This window comes from Pinus tabuliformis, chromosome 3_2, assembly GCF_031772625.1.
Source record: "Pinus tabuliformis cultivar Carrire ecotype Pingquan chromosome 3_2, CPIR1, whole genome shotgun sequence".
Taxonomy (NCBI): domain Eukaryota; kingdom Viridiplantae; phylum Streptophyta; class Pinopsida; order Pinales; family Pinaceae; genus Pinus; species Pinus tabuliformis.
The window spans coordinates 1076325336-1076344230 of NC_142302.1; the positions used below are offsets into that span (position 1 = coordinate 1076325336).

The following is an 18895-nucleotide window of genomic DNA, read 5'->3' on the forward strand; positions in this document are numbered from 1 at the left end:
TCCTCCAAGGGGAAATCCTTGGTTGGTGGACTCCATTTTTCTCAACCTAAGACCAACGCGGGAAAGGTGATGTTATTCCGATTAAAATAAATTTTATATGCTTTAACGCAACTTGTTTTTTCAATTTTTAAGAGTCGAGAAAAAACAAAAGATGACTCTAGTCGCCTTCGATTTTTAATGATACTGAAGTGACAAGTGCTCACATGGACCTTTTCCTTTAAGGAGTCTGAAAAACGAATGAAAGAGACTACTCTGGAAATCTAAACAAAGGGATTACCAAACCAATCACAAAACTGCAGAATACTTTTTATGGTACGGCAGTCAATCTTCCCGAATGTTGTGTTCAGTGCATTGCGATCGATAGGGCGGAAGACACGGCTTCCTATGGATAAAGGATATAGCCTATTGTGGTCTCCCAATATATACTCAACGGTACGTGGGAGCACAAGTTCGTACTGGCACTTGTCGTCTCAAAGAGGAGGAATCACCCAACCAACAATGAAAGCGATAGTTACCAGGTTTTACGACGCCGGAATACGTCTCTAGCCTAGACTTCTAGATGTTGTGCGTTATGTTCCAAAGTGTTTTTATGTTCATTGAATTTATTTTACAGTTGATCTTTCTTAAGAAATTTTCCTTTCAGGTTCACCGCGTGATGTAGATATACAATTCCTAAAATGCAATCTAAATATGATAAACAATCGTTTAATCTTCTTTTTGCAATGAAAATCCTAGCTACTAAAGAAAGAGAGATGATATTCTTTCAACATAGAGCAGAGAGCACACACTAGATGCACTATCCTAAATCAAACCAACAAGCAGTCTAAATGCAAATGCACATGCATGTATTTGTTTTCAGCCTTCTTAATGTGTGAATGACAAGAAGAATGCTAAGTACAAATCTGAATTATCTTTTCAAAGCGACAGTACTAACAATTTTCTCTTCAAAAACGAAAGGAAGATAATGACGACACTTTACTATTTTGAATTGAAAATAGCTTTCGACACTTGAAAAACTACTAATTCAAATCAAATACAAGAGTAACTGTATAATCAACCATCCAGAACAATAGAATTCTTTTCTTTGACTGAAAACGACACTTGCGACACTTCCAAATCAAAAGACGACAATTTGATTATGCTACTTCTTTGTAAAAGAGAACTAAAAATGGCACACAATACACAAAAACATTCACAGTTCTTTGCACAATGGAGGTGGAATCATGCACAGGAAGGAAGTTTCCACAGTGGTATACTAATCACAGACAGCAAAACTCCTGAATAGAGCTGGAGAGAGTGAAGAAAAACCAAAAATCTAAAGGCAAACTTAGCCTTCTCTGACCATCGCACCTGTTACACAGGGAATCCAGTATGCATCCCACCTACTGCACACAGGAGGTGCGATGCATACTGACTGCCTTGAAGAGAGGGTGCGATGGTACAGTGCGAGACTTTTACTTGGTCTTTGGTCACAGTTTGCAGCTCAGTTCAGGGATTTAGGCCGAGCAAGTGATGTTCAGTGAATATAAATCACAGGGGCTGATCTAAAGAGGTTACTAGAGCAATTAGGATGTTTGCAAATCAATTGTTCAGTTTATAAACAAAACCTGGAGATAGACTGAAGCAGCATTGATCTACTTTGCACTTGCATAGCAAATGCAGTTCGAAGGCTAGCTCGCTTGACTTCAGGCTCCGTCTGTAAGTTTATAAAACAAATAAATATAAACAAGCAAACAAGCTATTTGTTCCCCAGTGGAGTCGCCATTTGGGAAATCTAGTGTCCACTCGGAGCTGCTAGTCCCACTAAGACTGGTAGCTATCTTAGAAACAAACAAACTAAAACTACTTTCGTTTTCCTTTATGAGAAATAGATAAGAGGGGAACAAAGGACACCAACCTCAGTCTTGCGCTTGGTTCCTTGTTTAGTTCCTCTCCCTTCTGACAAATCTTTGCCGCTCCTCCTTCATCTACCCAGCTTCAAAGAGCACCTGTAGGATCAAAGCAGCATAACACTATCCAAGAACAAAGATCTACAATCATAAACAATATAGGACCAGATATATATTGACCACACAAATGCATATATCATCAAACATACAAGAATGTGGAGGAAAACTTGAATAGCTTTATTAATATCAAGAATAGCAAAGAGGATTACAACCAATTGTTCTGACCCAGTGTCATCCTCTCAGCATGAAAGCCCTTCTTCACCTCATGAAAAGCTTAGATCACCCAACACTATGATTTGCACCAAGAAACCAACAACACTTCCTTACAAAATACAAGATTCCAACCTCTGGATCTCTGTGATGAGGGATCCATATATAGATGTTTGCAGGGGGGTGAGTCAGCTGCTGGGTTTTTTATTAGTGTCCTCTCTCTGATAGTTCTTGGTTCCACTTGGAGATTCATGATCTCTTAATCATCCCTGGGCGAATTCATAGAGGCAAGTGTCATTGGAAAATTTTCTGGAAGATTCCCTGAGTATCCACCTTGCAAACTGTCTCTGCCATTTGTCCACTCTCACTCATCACACCCTACAGAAGGGCTTTCCAGTATGCATCGCACCCTTTACACTGAGCAGGTGGGATGCATCGCACCCTTAGCACTGAGCAACCTGTATGGTCTAGTTTTGACCAGTTCTGAGTAGTTTTTCATGGAGAACTTCTGGGAGAAGATGTAATCAGCTAACCTTGTTCTTTTAGGGTGTGAAGCAACACTTTTAGGGACTTAGGAGCCCTTGGTTCATGGACATGTATGATTGGGTTTGCAGTGCCCAAAAATGTCTATAAAAACCTCATATCAGACATCCCAGGGCGCCGAAACCTGGTTCCAGCACCCTCCCAATCAGAGGGTCCAAAGGGGCGGACTTAAGGAGGCGCAGTAGAACCCCCAATCAGTGATCTCTGATTAAATCAGAGGTAGAAGCAAGCAATCGGCAATATCGAGGGCTTCAAACTGGTGAAGTAGCGATCGACGATATCGGTGTCGGCAGATCAGGTCAGCGAAACACAAGGCACAAGAGCAGGACCTTCGGGCCGTTGCAATTGTAATCTTCCGATCAGTGACGGGCAATCTCAGCCGTCGGATCAAGAAACAGATCAACGATCAGGATTAAATCAGAGGATCGGCAGATCGGCGATCGGCGATTCCCTGCGACAAGACCAGTGAACAGTGTGATAGTGACATGCGATGCAATCTCAGCCATCCGATCAAGGATCAAATCAACAGCCAGGATTAAATCGGCATATCGGCGCTCAGCGAATCAGTGGATCGACGATCGATGATCAGAGATTCCCAATAGACAAGGCCAATGACATCAGCGATAGTGATCGGCGATAAGGATCAGACCCGATGGATTTATAGGTCTGATTTGATATATTTTGAGGTCCGGCCTTTCGGGTTTTTCAATGTTTTTCAAGTTTTTTTATGTATTATCACTTGGAATAAAAAAGGCCTATTTTAGAGGGTTGTTGTGCCTATCGACCCTTCTACCTGAAAGGTTTCCATTCTGAACAAACTGACCTCCAATTGTTAAGCGACCTTTGTCCTAAATGACACATATAAAGCCCAATGATTGGAAAAAGGACGAGGGAGAGGATTTTTAGCACATTGTTCGAGGCAAGAGAGCTTTTAGGTGGCCGATAGTGCATTTTGTCTGTTTTGGACAAGTTTTAGATGCTTTCAGCCCCTCTCAATTCCAGGAATGCTGTGGTGCTATCCATTTCTCCATCTGAGGTCTCCATTTCATAGCCATTGTCCAGAATGGAGGTGTAAGCCTCTTTTGATGTACTAATGATTGTATTCTCTTCTTTTCATGCCATTTAATATAAGAAGGCCTCCCCCTTGATCGAGCAGGGCCCAGAGACGTAGTCCAAGTTGGACAAACTTCATTATCAAGTCTTGGTGTCTTCTTTTCATGTTGTTATGTGTTACTTCTTCTTTTCTTGTGTGCACATTATAATTGTGTGTTAAGATGAAATTTTTATATGTGATTCTTTTCATACATCTATAAGCAAAAGACCTTGGATCACATAAGATATGTTTCCATTCTCACTTTCCAAAAAGCATAGTTGGTCTCATCAAAGACTGGTATTCTACTTGAGTAGGCCTCTTAACTCTCTTGCCTAGAAATTATTCCTTATAGATCTACCTTCTAGTGTTTAAACTATTACTGAAGGAACTTGGCTCTAATACCAATTATTCAAATAAGGAATTGCTAAGAGGGGGGTGAATCAGTAATTAAGAAACTCTTTTTTCTTTTTCTTATTATGCTTACAATCCCTTCTTATGTTTTTTAACTTGTGAGAGAATTAATTCACAAAACAGTGAACCAACAATATTTTAGACACTCGTATTCAAGCAACAATCACATGAGAAGCCCACATTTGACACATTGTTTTTCCCGTGGAAACCCAGAGGGGAAAAACCACCAATTTGTTGTTTGTTTATGATGTAAATTATGAACCCACTTAATTACATATGTTTGTTTGTGAGCAGCCACTCATAGGAGGCACTGACCCCAATTTGGTTAGAAAGCACCAACATTCCGTTACCACTGTTCTACTATATCATACAATTTTCAAACTGAAAACAGAGGAATACAATTTTACAAGTAAAATACCAAACAATGGTTGTTCATAGATTTGAATTTTTCACTTTGCCTTATGTGCTCACTTGCAGCAAATCTCCTCTCACTGCTCACAACAACACTTCCTCGGCGCTCTATATTCACTGTCAAGGGCTCTTCACTAACTACACTTCATCACTACCCTTGTAATTCTTCACATAGCCCTCATGTTTCTCTTACCGCTGTATTAAATTGTGTCCGCTCAGGGGCTTCAACCTCTCTACTTCGATGCTCACACTCACATCATTGTTCTCTCACACATATGCTCACTTCCCCATCTTTTTCGTTGTTGGTGATGATTTTGTTCCACTGAGGCACTCTGCACAAGGGAGTCTCTCCACGTTGTCCTATAGCTTCCAATCTGTACTTAGGAATGGCTTCACTTACCACTCTTGCGTCTTTTGATAGTTTCTTGTCACAACACTCAAAACAGAGAGGGTCCTCGCAGTTCTTCATAGTTTGACTGCAAAGAGCTCCTATACTGAGAAATTAATTCTCATATGACCTGCACACTCCTCTAAGAGTCCCATGCTTATTTATCATTCTACAGATATTGACAGTCCACAGAGGTGATCGTTCTATTCTTACTTACCACAACCATTCGTGCATGCCAGGCGGTCAATCACTTCCTTCAAGCTCTCAAATTCCTCTCAGCTGCCAATGTTGTCCTCGACTCCTTGTTACAGAGTCTTCCATAGGATTAGCCCTTTTCAACTACCAAATCCTTTGTGCCTTCATTCAATATCATAGCTTCCAGCCCATACATTCTTTAAAGCTTTGTACTTCCTTATCGGAGCAATCCCATATCACAACTTTCTCAGTGGTCCAATTCTCTAATATTAAAATCTTTTGATTGTCGAGCTCCTTCTACTTAGCCCTCATAGTGCTTCTCATGACAGGACCATTAGTTGTGACCTGTCGCTGAGCATTACGGTGCTAAGGCTTCAGACTCCTATCGGGGGCCATTCCCCCTTTGTTAACTACTTTTCACCCTTGGTTCGTTGAGCTCTTACAACCATGTACCAACCCAATATCATATGCCATCTATATTCGAACTTTTCAACACTCCAAGTGTTATAGATTTCCGACATCTTTAATTCTCTGATCATCAACTTCTGATATGACATCATCACTCTATGTGGCATATCTTTAGTGGTGACACATGTCACTCAATTCTGGCCCCATTAGACTATCCAATAAGGTTAAATATCCCTGCCACATGTCCTGTCATACTGACATGTCATGCTAATGTAAGCTGCCACTGTAGCTTATCAGAGCCAATCAGATGCTACCATGTGTCCAACTAAAGGAGAGAGAGAAGAGGATCCGTCAACCTTGGTTTTTCACTAAAATCATTTTTTATTCTTCTCTTGGCATTCCTCGTCACTTTTAAAGGCTTATCAGCACTTACCGATATTGTAACTGTATGTGCTTTTCTCACTTGAAAAAGTTTCGATACTGCGATCTCTGGGGTTCCGATTTCCTCCAATCTCCGGTACACCACACCTCAGATTGTTGATATCATCGATTATGCCAATACGCTGACATCTCGATCTCTGATATTCGATGCACCAACATGCCGATCTACGATATCATTTTGATCTCTGATATCCCAACCTTCTTAGGACTTCAAGTCCCTGAACATTGACAAGCCATAACATTTTACCCAAGAGTCCATTTTTGGACTTCCACATATCGTTGGAAAGCTTATTTAGTGCAATTTCCAATGTAGAGATTCCGATATAGGATTTGAGTCCTTCTGTTGGTTAGAAGGTAACTACAAACTTCTCTTCCCATTGACTCTTTGGCCAATTGACACTAACTACCATGATGAGCATTTTATGGCTTCTTCAGTAAGCCTGCTACTATGGTGATTCTACAAGAAGCCTGTAGCTATCATGGATATCCTTTTGGCTCATCACTATAATCATCATTTTATGGCTTCTTCAGTAAGCCTGCTATTGTGATGATTCTCTACAAGAAGCCTGTAACTACCATGGAGTTCCATCTAGCTCATCACTGTAATCATCATTTTATGTCTTCTTCGGTAAGCCTGCTACGATGATGATTCTCTACAAGAAGCCTACAACTACCATGGAGTTCCATCTGGCCCATCACTATAATCATCATTTTATGGCTTCTTCAGTAAGCCTGCTACTGTGATGATTTTCTACAAAGCACCTCAACAACCATGGGATTCCTTCCAAACACCCAATCATCGTGTTGACCCTTGTCTAACATCAATGCCAACACTTACACAACCACCTATACACCATCAAATTTGCAACAACAATCTCCCTTTATTTTTATTTCATGGATTTCCTACAAATTATCCCACACTTCCTTTGCAGTTGCATAATGCATAACCTTCTCTAGTGCTAAATTAGGTATGTTTCCAAAGCTGTCATTTAGTGCCTGATTATTATTTTGCAATTCTTCACCTGATGGGGTAGTTTTAGTGCAACTATTGCATACTAAGTGCCAAACATCATATCCAAATTCCATTAACTTAACCTTCATATTTTCTTACCATTCTTGATAGTTAGTATCATTAAGTATAAACATACTGTTGTTGTCCATGTTTATTGACTTGGTTTGATCTACTGCAAATTCTTCCTAGCCTATGAATGCAGACACTGCCACTACATCTAATGCATCACTGTCATTTCTTTCCTGATTTGACCTCTTCCTTTGTGTTGCCTTCTTCTTGTGTTTTCTTCCCATTGTCCCTGATCCACTCTCAAGCAATTAAGCTTTTGTTGGAGTGACCTGCTCTAATACCAATTATTGGAAAAAGCACTAAGAGGGCGGGGGCAGGGGCGAGTTGAATCAGTATTTTAAATCCACTTTAACTTTTCATTTCATATTCTAAATTTTGTACGCTATTGTTCTTCATGTAACCAGCGTATATACACAACTCTATTGAATGCAAACAACATATTTCTAGATTACATATTTTATTATGACTTCCATTGTTTTTTTATCTTTCACCAATGTATTATTAATTTCATCATGCATTTAGTATGTAGTAAAGAGCAGAAAAATCACAACACATAAGCAATGCAGATGAACACAAAGATTTTAGGTGGAAACCTAATGTGGGAGAAAACCACCACTGTCATTGTCTTTGTCTTCTTCTTTTATTATTAAGAAAACTTCATTACATCTTGTACTAGCACAATCTCTTACCAACATGTTTTCACCCACCTGTAGGAGGCTACAACGTCCACTTGTTCTCTAGCACCTACTGGAAGGCAGCTACAACCCCCTGATCTCGTTTACTCTCCTACTAGAAGGTAGCACCTACCCCCTGAACAAGTTTACTAACTACCACTGGAATGAAACTTTGAATCCCTTACTGAAGGCTCCAACCCTCAGCATCTCTTCGTGGACCACATTTCATAATATTTCATACTGGATCCACCTGACTCAAAACGTCAAAAATTGTAGGCCACCTTTCATCATATTTTCAAACTAAACCCATACCCATCATCAAGCTCAATACCAAACTAAATACTGAATTTGAAATACAATCATTGAACCAACTGAATCACCGTAACATCTGCAAGCCAATCACTAAAATGAATCTCAGTCAACCATTCATTGAAAAAATCAAGATACTAGAATACTAAATTAATACTGAATCACCATAATCAGATCATACCAATGCACAGCGATACATTGTTAGTCAACACAGAAACCAAGTGTTGTCTCAATAAACCATGATCAAATTTACTTCAGAGTGTATTCTCTATTGTTCTTAAGCATACCCACATATATACGTGTTTCCTCTATATCACACCTGTGTACAAATATCAAACTACTCAAAACTGAATCAGGAATAAATCATTGAACCATACATAGATCATTGAATGAATCACTGAACCAACCACAGATCACCATATTGTAGGATCATTACCAATCGATATACCATTCCATATTTGGCCCAATTAACACTGTCAGACACAGATCCCCAAGATAGAGACATCATTGACAGACAACATCAAACAGAGAAGAACTCATCAAATGTCATCATCAAGCCGCACTGCAAACCATAGAACATATATGGGACATCAATGAAGCATATCAACATACGTGCACGACTAGCATGCATAACACCCACATACAGATCTCAACATATTGAATAAAAGAATCTCATAATATATACGGGACCTAATAGAAATAGATTAGTGTATGTATGCGACCATTCAAAGGCAAACCAACATACAGATATGAAATCACATAATCATAATTTTGATACATAACACATCATCTATCAAACCCAAATATCGACATACATACAATCACACATCATTATATGCAAATTCATGCCATCACCATAGATATATCGTTGTTAGCTACAAACATAAACAGATCAAGAAATATGTATTCCTATCAGATATGAGCCATCTCCATGTTCCCTGGTGCACACCTATTCCAGATTAGATTACATTTGTATAACCCATTACTTGCACACCTAACACCTTGATCTCCATTTCCTTATATAATTTTATCCTTATCCAATACCTTAGGTAAATCCCTTGGTAATGGCATACGTATTCTTTGGAGGGATCAAATAAATGTTGTCACAACCATTACTATGGGTGAATACCATGTTAATGATCTCTGGTATCCAGAATTCCATGGTTCAAATTTTGTACGCAGATTTTACTCACAGGACCTTTGTATGTGCACAACCCTTCTTCATAGGAATCGCGTATACTTTCTTGAACTTTTACTTTTGTCAGCCAACTGTCCCTGGATTGTCATTCCTTTGTCCATGTCCTTTGTAGCATCTATACCAATCAGCATTAGTTCCACAGTCATCAATGTTGACATCAAGTAATTCTTTATCAAGCAGTTTGCCATCAAGGACAACACATTAGCCATAATGCCAACAATTTCAATAAAATATTTATATTAAATATTAAAAAAATTATTTTCACATAAAAGAGTTTCATTCCCAAGCACATACCATCCATTAGGAAGCTTCACCCTCACGAGTGTGAAGGTGTAATAGATCCCCCAAACTAAGTGAAGGGGATCACAATGAGCTAATGCGTACCCACAAATAAGAAGTATTTATGTACAATGAAATAAGAATAACGATATGATGAGTATAAAGATGAGATTTTTCATTGTCATGGAATCATGTGGCCTAGCCATGAAAAGATCAAGATGGTGTTTATGACAATGAAATGATATCATTCTCATTCTCTAGCCATTTCTAGTCAATTTAGGTCTTTCTAATCAAAGGTTAGATTTTCTAGGTATTTATTTGTATTTTCTCTATTCAATAATCAAAATTAGTTATTTTAAAATTTGCATATCATCATTAAAGTTTTTTTTTTAATTATTAATTTGATGAGTGAGCTAAAAAATTACACACACACACATATAACTTCAATATCTCATATAAAAGTTATTCCAAATAGGATTGTAAAAAATAAAAGAGGCTAGCAATCCTACTAGCTAAAACTAAAATATAAGCATGAAACTATGTGGCACCTAGAATGTTAAGACTCCAAGATAAGCATTGATTGCCCCCATAGTGTTGAGACTCCAAGATAAGCACAAACTTGCCAACATTGGGTCTTCCGATGTGTTAGAAAAATCTTGTCTCCTTCTAGATTCACATAATGCAATCCTACACTATGAACACTGACGCAGGAATAGTACGCATATAAAATGCATAATCTTATTTATCCCAGGAATTTCAATGACCTGCCTAGTCAAACCTTCATAAATTAAGGTTTGAGGCCCCTTAATTGAATCTCATGTGGAACGAGTTAATAACTAACCCCAATCTGTCCCTTAGTTAATCCTTTGATGTGGAACCTTATATCTCAACCCTTCAACCTCTATAACAACTATGGTTAATTCCATAACCACACATATTAACCAAACCCCACTCTATAAGCCAACTCCTTCATATATCGCAATCGCGGAGTTTCATCGTACTCAATAGAATATGTATTCAGAACTCCCAACTTGCGATATGCGATGGTCCTTTTCCACCATTGATTTCGTCCACCAGATCAACGGTTGTCACAATATCGCATCACACCAACATGTGGCTTCTTCGCCTCTCGCATGTGATATGCGATAACACAACCAGACTTCAAATAAAATAAAACCGCACTTATAACCTTCTCCGGTCCGCTCTGCCCAAACCTTATTGCTCAATCTCCACCGTCGATCTTACCTTTAATCCGACAGTCCACAACGATATCGCACAAACCACTTGCACGACATTTAACTGGCCTTATGGAGCCGATAAGGATTATACAACCTTAATCTATAAATGTTTGGGTCCGCCCTTGAAGTTAAAGTCCAATCAACTTAAAACCCGATATCCATTGGATAACGGAATCCATCAAATCCTACAGTTTGTGGCCCTTCAACTAGCACGCAGATTATCAAGCTCTAAACCCCCATAGTTGACTATGACGTAAGCATCTGAATTTTGCGATTGAAGGCTAATAACCATTGCGGGCCTTCAACCGCGATCAAGGCATCACATACTCTTCTACGCTGCTACGGTTGCTAATCACCGTCGTTCTACAAGATCTACCGATCTACCAGATCTATCGATCTGACGGTCCAGATTGATTCCCGCCTTTCACCTTCCGTAAGTGCTTGGATTTAATCTCCGTTGTTGATTTCTTTTACTTATGTTGCACAACTTAATCTTGGTCACCCATCACCTTCAACGTCGTTCATTGATCTTAAGACCTCGTTGGAGATGCATACCCCTAACGATAGTCTAAACATAGGCCCAGGTGATAGGGGAGGAGAGCATCTGGGTTTTCTAGATTAGATCGAAAGAACTTCTCTATTCAAGTTTAAAGGGGGGATTGTTAGATAAAATTGACTATGTGAAAGAATCAAGGCTTTTATCTCAATAATCATGGTTTTAGGCACCTCATATAGGTAGCATGTGGTATTACATGTAGTTAAAGCTTTTAAAAGGATTGGATATTCTCCATTTTAATGTGCCAAAGTTGAATGGAAGACTCACTTGGTGAGGTCCAATGCATTGGTCGACTTGAATGTGTTAAAGTCAAGGATATTAGCGACTTTTAAGCCATAAGATAATAGATATTTTTTACTTGTTTTTTCCCAGTTGGGGTTTTCCATAGTAAATTATGTGTATTGTTTCCATGTGTGTAATTGCCTCTAATTATTTTCTTCTTGCACCATTTTAAGTATTAACAAGTAGCATGAGAGCCAAACGAAGCACAAAAAAGGAGAAGATTCTACTTGGCGAAGAAATAACTATAGTGTATTTTGGTCAGGTTACAAAGGGGTTGAGAGTAGTGCATGGATGACCTGCGTGGAGATAACATAAGGTCACTAGTTTAGTAGGAAAATGCAAAAGGAAAGACCATAGCTAACATAGATGGAAACCAAATCAAGGTGTTGGTTGCGATGAAGAGAAATGAGCATACCACTTGGTGTGAGTTGGTGTGAAGGGAAGAGGACGGTGGCTTGAGTGTTGGGACAACAAAAACACAAAATAATTATTTTGGAGATGGAATTTTTTTGTTTAAACTACATGTAAATGGACATACAAATTAAGACTTGGCTAGGCATGCAAGTAAAATCTAGATGTAGATCTAGGTGATACGGTGGGCAAGCACGTGAGTTTTCGAGATCGGATCTAAAGAATTTCCTTAGTCAAGTTTAAAGGAAGGATTTTTAGGTAAACTTGACTCCGTGAAAGAGTCAAAGTTGTTAGATCAATAGTAGTGGTTTGAAGCACCTGGTATTGGTGACCCATGGTATTATATGTAATTAAATCCTTTAAAAGGCTTGGAGATTCTCCATTTAGTGTGCCATAGTTGGGCAAAAGGTTCACTTGGTCATGGCTTGGCTATGTTTAAGTCCAAGATATTGGATACTTTTAAGCTATACGATAATTGATCTATTATTAACTTGTTTTTCCTAGTTGGGGTTTTTCTAAGTAAATTATGTGTGTTGTTGTCATGTGCATTATATCACCATTGTTGCTCTAACAACTTTGATTCTTTTACCAATTCAAGTTTACCTAACACTATCTTGTCTATAAATCAAGGCAAGGACTTAAATATCAAACCTAGGCTATTGATAAGAGGTTTATCCTTTGTTGTTTTAATTATTTCAAAAGTGGAAAGCAAAGTTTTGCTATATTATAATAAAGATGTATAATTTAATGTTTATATATATATATATATGATTTTCTCAATTAAAGCGTTTTAATAATATACTATTCAATATAAAAGATAGGTTTAAATAAGATATGTAATCATTTTTATAATTAATATTAACTTTTTATATAAAAAAAAATAGGCGTTTTAATAATATACTATTCAATATAAAAGATAGGTTTAAATAAGATATGTAATCATTTTTATAATTAATATTAACTTTTTATATAAAAAAAAATAGTATTTTTTTTTTTTACTTATGGAAAGAAATAATTGTTATTTCCCATCTAAATTATATACCACAAAAGAAAGTTTAAGTTTTATGTGAAATTATTGCCAAGAATATTTTCTATCCTCCCATGTTCCCTAACATCACATTTGTTTAAAAACTACACTTCTTAAAATTTCATCTCATAAAATACAATTAGCTATATATATAACTGCAATCAATGTATAATTTGAAACATGATGTTTGTACCAAACATATACATCACAATATTCAGTGGAAAAACCTCACTGAACTACCCAATGACAGCACTGTACATGAGAATGCCGTGGATGGTAAAACTCCAATATCTAGTTAACATGGAAGCTTCCCACAGAAATCTGAAATGTAGTAAATATTAAACGTTAAAGAGCACCACCCAAACCTGTGGCATTGCCCCAGGCAGGATGAGAACTGCCATCAATATCTGCATGGCGATTTCCCTCTGCTGGACGGTGAGACTCTCCTCCCACTGTGGCCCTGCAATCTGGGCATTGAGATGTCTGCATGGGTCCTCCGCACTCCCCCACCACGTAGTAATGGCCATTCGGACATTGAAACCAGTGCCCTCTTCCTCCCACATCTTTAGTAACGACTTCAATAACCTCTCGCATAACTCGATTTCCTGCAATCATCTCTTCTCGGATTTCCGCAGTCTTTGCATGATGATGGTTTCTCTTCAGAATAATGTCGCAAATCGCCAACCCAGTGGCGAAGTCATTCTGAGCGGAGAAAACCAAGGCCCATTGGAGAAGTGCATCAATGGCCAACTCATTATCTGCTAATTTGGAGTTAAGAATAGTAGTGCTTAAACTAGATTTCAGACTCAGTATGGGAAGCTTTTCAAGTATAAGCACCTTGTAGGAGCTGTGCTCTATGATGAAAGAGAGATGTTGTATTGCTTGTTCATAAATGTGCATTCCACAGAGAGCACGGGCCTGCCCTAGATGAGCTTCAAGAAATCCTGGATCGCCGCTGAGAGCTGTTTTGAATTCCAACATTGCTTTCTCATAATTTTTCGCCGCCAGCATATTGTTCCCTCTTTTCACTTTTTCGAATCCAATCACCCGCTTCTTCACTTCTTCAATTTGTTGCAACTTCATTTTCACAATGTTTGAATATCGCAACGTTCTTCTAATTGGTGATCTACATCCAGGACTGCGTAGCACAGCATTTCAGAAGGGTTATAAAAAATTTTAGCAATCTTTATTCAAAATCAAAAGATTACAGAACAATGAGAACTCGGGATATTTATACTTACCACTGTTTTAGCTTGATGGCAGCAGCACCGGGCTCAGCTACTGCATCGTTCATGTTCATCCAAGTATCTAGCCCACTTACTTCAAATACATGCCCACAATCTACTAGCTCCACAAACCTGTCAGAATCATCACACTCTTCTAAAGTCATCTGCGTAATGACATCCAAATACTGTGGATTGCAAGCCCTGCAAATCTTGGGGCAGGGCTCCCCACAAAGACCTATACAAGGATGCCCACACCTTAGAGTTTCTTGGCAGGGCTTCTCACAACGAGGCCTGGTGCAAGTTTCATGGCAAAGGAGATTACAAGTATGATGTCGACATTTCCAGTCACATTTCTCCATGCAAGGCATGCATAAGCTTCCACAGATAAGAATGCATCGACTATGCAGGCAACGTTTCTGGCAAGGATGCTTGCAGGGAGGACATATCTCAGAGCAACCGCCCATACATTGGTGACCACATGGGAGATCCCTGGAGCATTGTTCCTTGCAAGGAATGTGTGAAGTGCCTTGCTTGCATGACCCACATGTTCCTTTGCAAATATGCTCACATCCGGGTCTCAGAACCTGACCACAGGGCCGATCACAAGGAAATGTATTGGGATCTTCAAAACATGACAACCTTGCCCGATGTCCACACTGCAAATTTTTGAAAACCTTTACATTACATGGTCCGCAAGGTCTTCCACATTTTAGTTTACATGGATGGCCGCAGCCAAGTTGAACAGGACACGGTTCGTTGCAGATGGCTCCCTCAACAGAAGTGGAGCAAGGAAGAGTTATACGGTGGCCACATCCAGGAAGAATGTTGGACACGGGCACCTGGCAAGGAGGACAATCTGTGGGAAAATGACAGATCTTGGTGCATTGATGACCGCATGTAGCCTCGAATTTACGTGGACAAGGCTTGGGGCAGACAATGGAGTCATGGTCAGATGGATGGCACCTCCTTGGACAAGCATGGCCACATTTTAACTGATATTCGCAAGGTCTGCTGCACCCTCCATCCTCCACTTGTCTGAAATCTTCGGTTACAGAGACTTTTGTTTCTGTTTGTGGATGGTTTTGGCAGGCCAGTGTTAATGCTGGCCCAATGGAATTGGAAACATATAATTTCTGAATAATTGAGTTCCACAAATTACTTTTAGAGCCTAGAAGCTCCGCATTGCCAAGGATGTACAAACCAATCTTGGCTCTCGACAGTGCCACACAGACCCTGTTTGCTATCTTGAGAAAACCAATATTGCCTCTTGACCCTCCAATTCCCAACTTTTTATTGCTCCTAACCAGAGATAATATGATAATATTGCATTCTTCTCCTTGATAGTTATCCACAGAACAAACTCGAGGAGTAGCTGGACCGGGATCATCTACCTTCTCGTTCTCGGTTTGCCTATTTCTGTATTGAAGACGATCGTTCAGGTCCTTTTGAATTTGAGTCATCTGACCCTTATACATTGTCAGAATTGTAATGTCACTGTTGTTGTATCCTTGTCTGAGAAGATACACACAAAGTTCCACAACGAGCCGCGCTTCAGTTATGTTAACTTTGCTGTTGGCATCACTGGTTTGTGATTCCATAGCTTTATGATCCAAGAAAAACACATCATTTCTAATTCCTTTGATGTTTTCATACTTGGTGACGTTAACATGGTCCTGCAAGGAAGGATAGAGTTCAGATATTAATCTTGAAATTGAAGGCTTCATTCTTCTTTGGCATCTTAACGTGACGTGATCAATCCCTCCGCTTATCAGTCGCTCAAACATTGAGATCTCCAATTTGTGTTTGGTGGCTAACTCATACTCTGCAACAGAAGGACGCAGCTGAATGTGATCGCCAAGAAGAATAAGATGTTGTGTGAAGGATCCAACGCATGGCAAAACATGGGCCTCCAGAACCTCGGCAGCTTCTTCTATGACCACTATTTCTGCTCTCAACTCCTGGAGAATATCATAATTTTTGGCAGCCCCAGTGGTTGTCATTCCCACAACTTTTGCTTGTCTTAGAATTTGGAGGCATAGCTTACGATCAAGCTGAAGTAACCCATCACAGACTTCTTTGTATATCTCCGACAATTGATGCAGTTCCTCTTCAGCATTTTCAATGGCTCTCTGCAACCAATAATTATGAAGCCTGATCCTTGATTTTCTGGGTAACAGCCATACATCCTTGGAATCAAGGATTCTTTCTAGAGAAGATTTATTAGCTAGATTTTCAGGCACAACTTCTTCATCATCATCAGCAGGAATAGCATTATACTCACCATTATCATCATCAGCAGTAAGAATAACTCTTGGTTCACCATCCTCATCAGCAGCCGTAGGATTAATAACATTCGGTTCATCATGATCATCAGCTTTGTCTAGTGAAGAGAATGCATTATATGTTGTTACAGGCATGTTGGACAACATGCTCTGCTTCCCTTTCTGTTTCCAACCGTCTTTATCAGCTACTAGTTCATCTTCCTTCCCTTCCAACCATACCTCTTCTATTGTCTGATCATTAATTGAATACTTGCTATAGAGGGACTCAATTTGTTGTTGTGAAGCTATACCCTGTAACATCCTCCCGGAGATTCGCCGTGCTCTCATATGAAATACACATCTTCTGATCTGCTCTTCCAGATGCATTTTTGTACCCATTAGTTGTCCATGTCTGGAACGAAGTGCCCCAGAAATACTAGCACCACGTTTGAGCTCTTTCAAGCTTCGCTTCAACAAAGTTTCATTTGTAGATCTACCACCCAGTCTAACAATGTTATTTTCTACTGAATAAATGGATTCCAGGAACTGATCCAATGCATGGTTGGTATAACAAATGACCAGAATAGGACCACACTGGATATTAGAAAGCAGAATCCTAGCAATGGTTAATCCGACGTAGGTTTTTCCAGTTCCAGGAGGGCCCTGAATAATCGCCAGCTTCTTTGTCAGGCCCTGCCTCACGGCTTCCATCTGACTTTCGTCTAAGGAAGAATTCCACTTGGGCCATTTTTGCAAGATATTAATTGTGCTTCTGCCCAAACTATTTTGAATCTTCGGAAAAGCACATTCTAGATTATATACATCTTTCATTAGCCTCTTTTCCAGATAACCAGGCTCCATAACATTAGGCTGCAATGACAAAAAGTGTTCCGAGAAAGGAAGCTCTTTCATTTCTGGCCGTTGAAGGCATTTCAAAACATGGGCGTAAGCTTCAAAGTAGGCTGCAGGTGACTCTATCATTTCATAAAATTTGTCTTTTTCTAAACTTTCAAACTTACCTCCATTGCAGGGAATAAGCTGCAAAACAACATGTCCCTTCTCAAGGCTTTTGCTGTCTCGCTCCTTGACAATTCCCCATACATAGTTCCGAAATCCATCGGAGGAAATACACAGCAGTGCCCCAGACATCATTTGTTTCGATGAGCTCCAGTTCACTGGATTCTTTTTTGTTGTTTTGAAACAAATGCAGTGCTCCAGACCTTGATCTCCGCATTGGATCCACATTAATTTTACTTCCTTGTATCTTCTTATATCATCTGGGACAATATTTTTGCGAAAGCCCTGAATAGCACGCCTTAGAGAGGCGAAGCAGTCCTCACGGACCAAATGAAAGTGTGTGGACAAGTATTCATCAACATTGTTATAACTTGTTTTGTTGATAGGCAGTTGTTCTGGACGATGGGAAGATATTTCGTCTTCAGTTGGGATAATTGGCAAACTCCCCACGTTTGATCCCTGCATATAACAAAGACTTCCATAATTCAAGATTCTATTTTTAAATAAATAATTCTATAACAATAAACTCTATGTTTGTAAATAGATATATCTTAATTGTTACTCAAAGTCCACTATTCTTGAGAGAGATTTACTTATTAATCTGGAGGCAATGCCCATTCAGTCTCCATTGAGTATTTTTTAAGAGAGATTAAGTATTTAAAAATCTATTTATTGTCTTAATTTAATTAATATGTGATAATTGATTAGGATACGGTTTTAAGTTTATTCATGAAGTGTAAATTTGTTTGTTTTATGTAGGTTTAAGTTTTGTTAGGTTTTAAGTTCAAATTTAGTAGAGTTGATAATAAAAGTCATCTTATGTAATAAATAAACAGACAATCTTGGTGATAACATTTTATCAGTAAGCAAATTGTTTTTCTATTCAAAATTAATATATACATTATCAGAACGGTTGGAACACTTCAAAAAGCAGAGCATGCAGACCTTTTTTGGCTCAGCCTTTCAAACAGCTGAAGAGATTAGGGGCTTTTCTTGAATAGAAAGTTGCAAGAAAAGGCAAATGAATAGCAATGTGGCTATTGCAGTTTAGCATATATTTTTCTGGTTGCAAACTTAGTTCTTCAGAGAACTTTCTTATCTAAATCATTTCTTGCATTCTTTAGTAGTTGTCATATACATCCTTTGTGAGTCTGTAGTACAAAGAGTCATCATTTCTTGTAATCTTGATACCTAGGAAACTGTAACTCTCGTAAATGTACAGATGTAATAGGTTGTGGATCTTCTAGAATCCATGTCATCTTTCATATTGACATCTACACATATTTC

At 38.9% G+C, this 18895-nt stretch overlaps 1 protein-coding gene across 1 annotated transcript in view; it reads right to left on the reverse strand.

Annotated features, from left to right (window-relative positions):
• Positions 1-13248: 13248 nt before the first annotated feature.
• LOC149184398 (uncharacterized) overlaps positions 13249-18895 on the reverse strand; it is a 99883-nt gene continuing 94236 nt past the window's right edge. The window contains exons 2-3 of the mRNA XM_089417461.1: positions 14346-18067; positions 13249-14242 (exon numbers count right to left, since the gene is read on the reverse strand). Coding sequence (XP_089273587.1) covers positions 13450-14242; positions 14346-18067 — 4515 coding nt within the window. The 3' untranslated portion in view covers positions 13249-13449. The remainder of the gene's footprint in view (positions 14243-14345; positions 18068-18895) is intronic.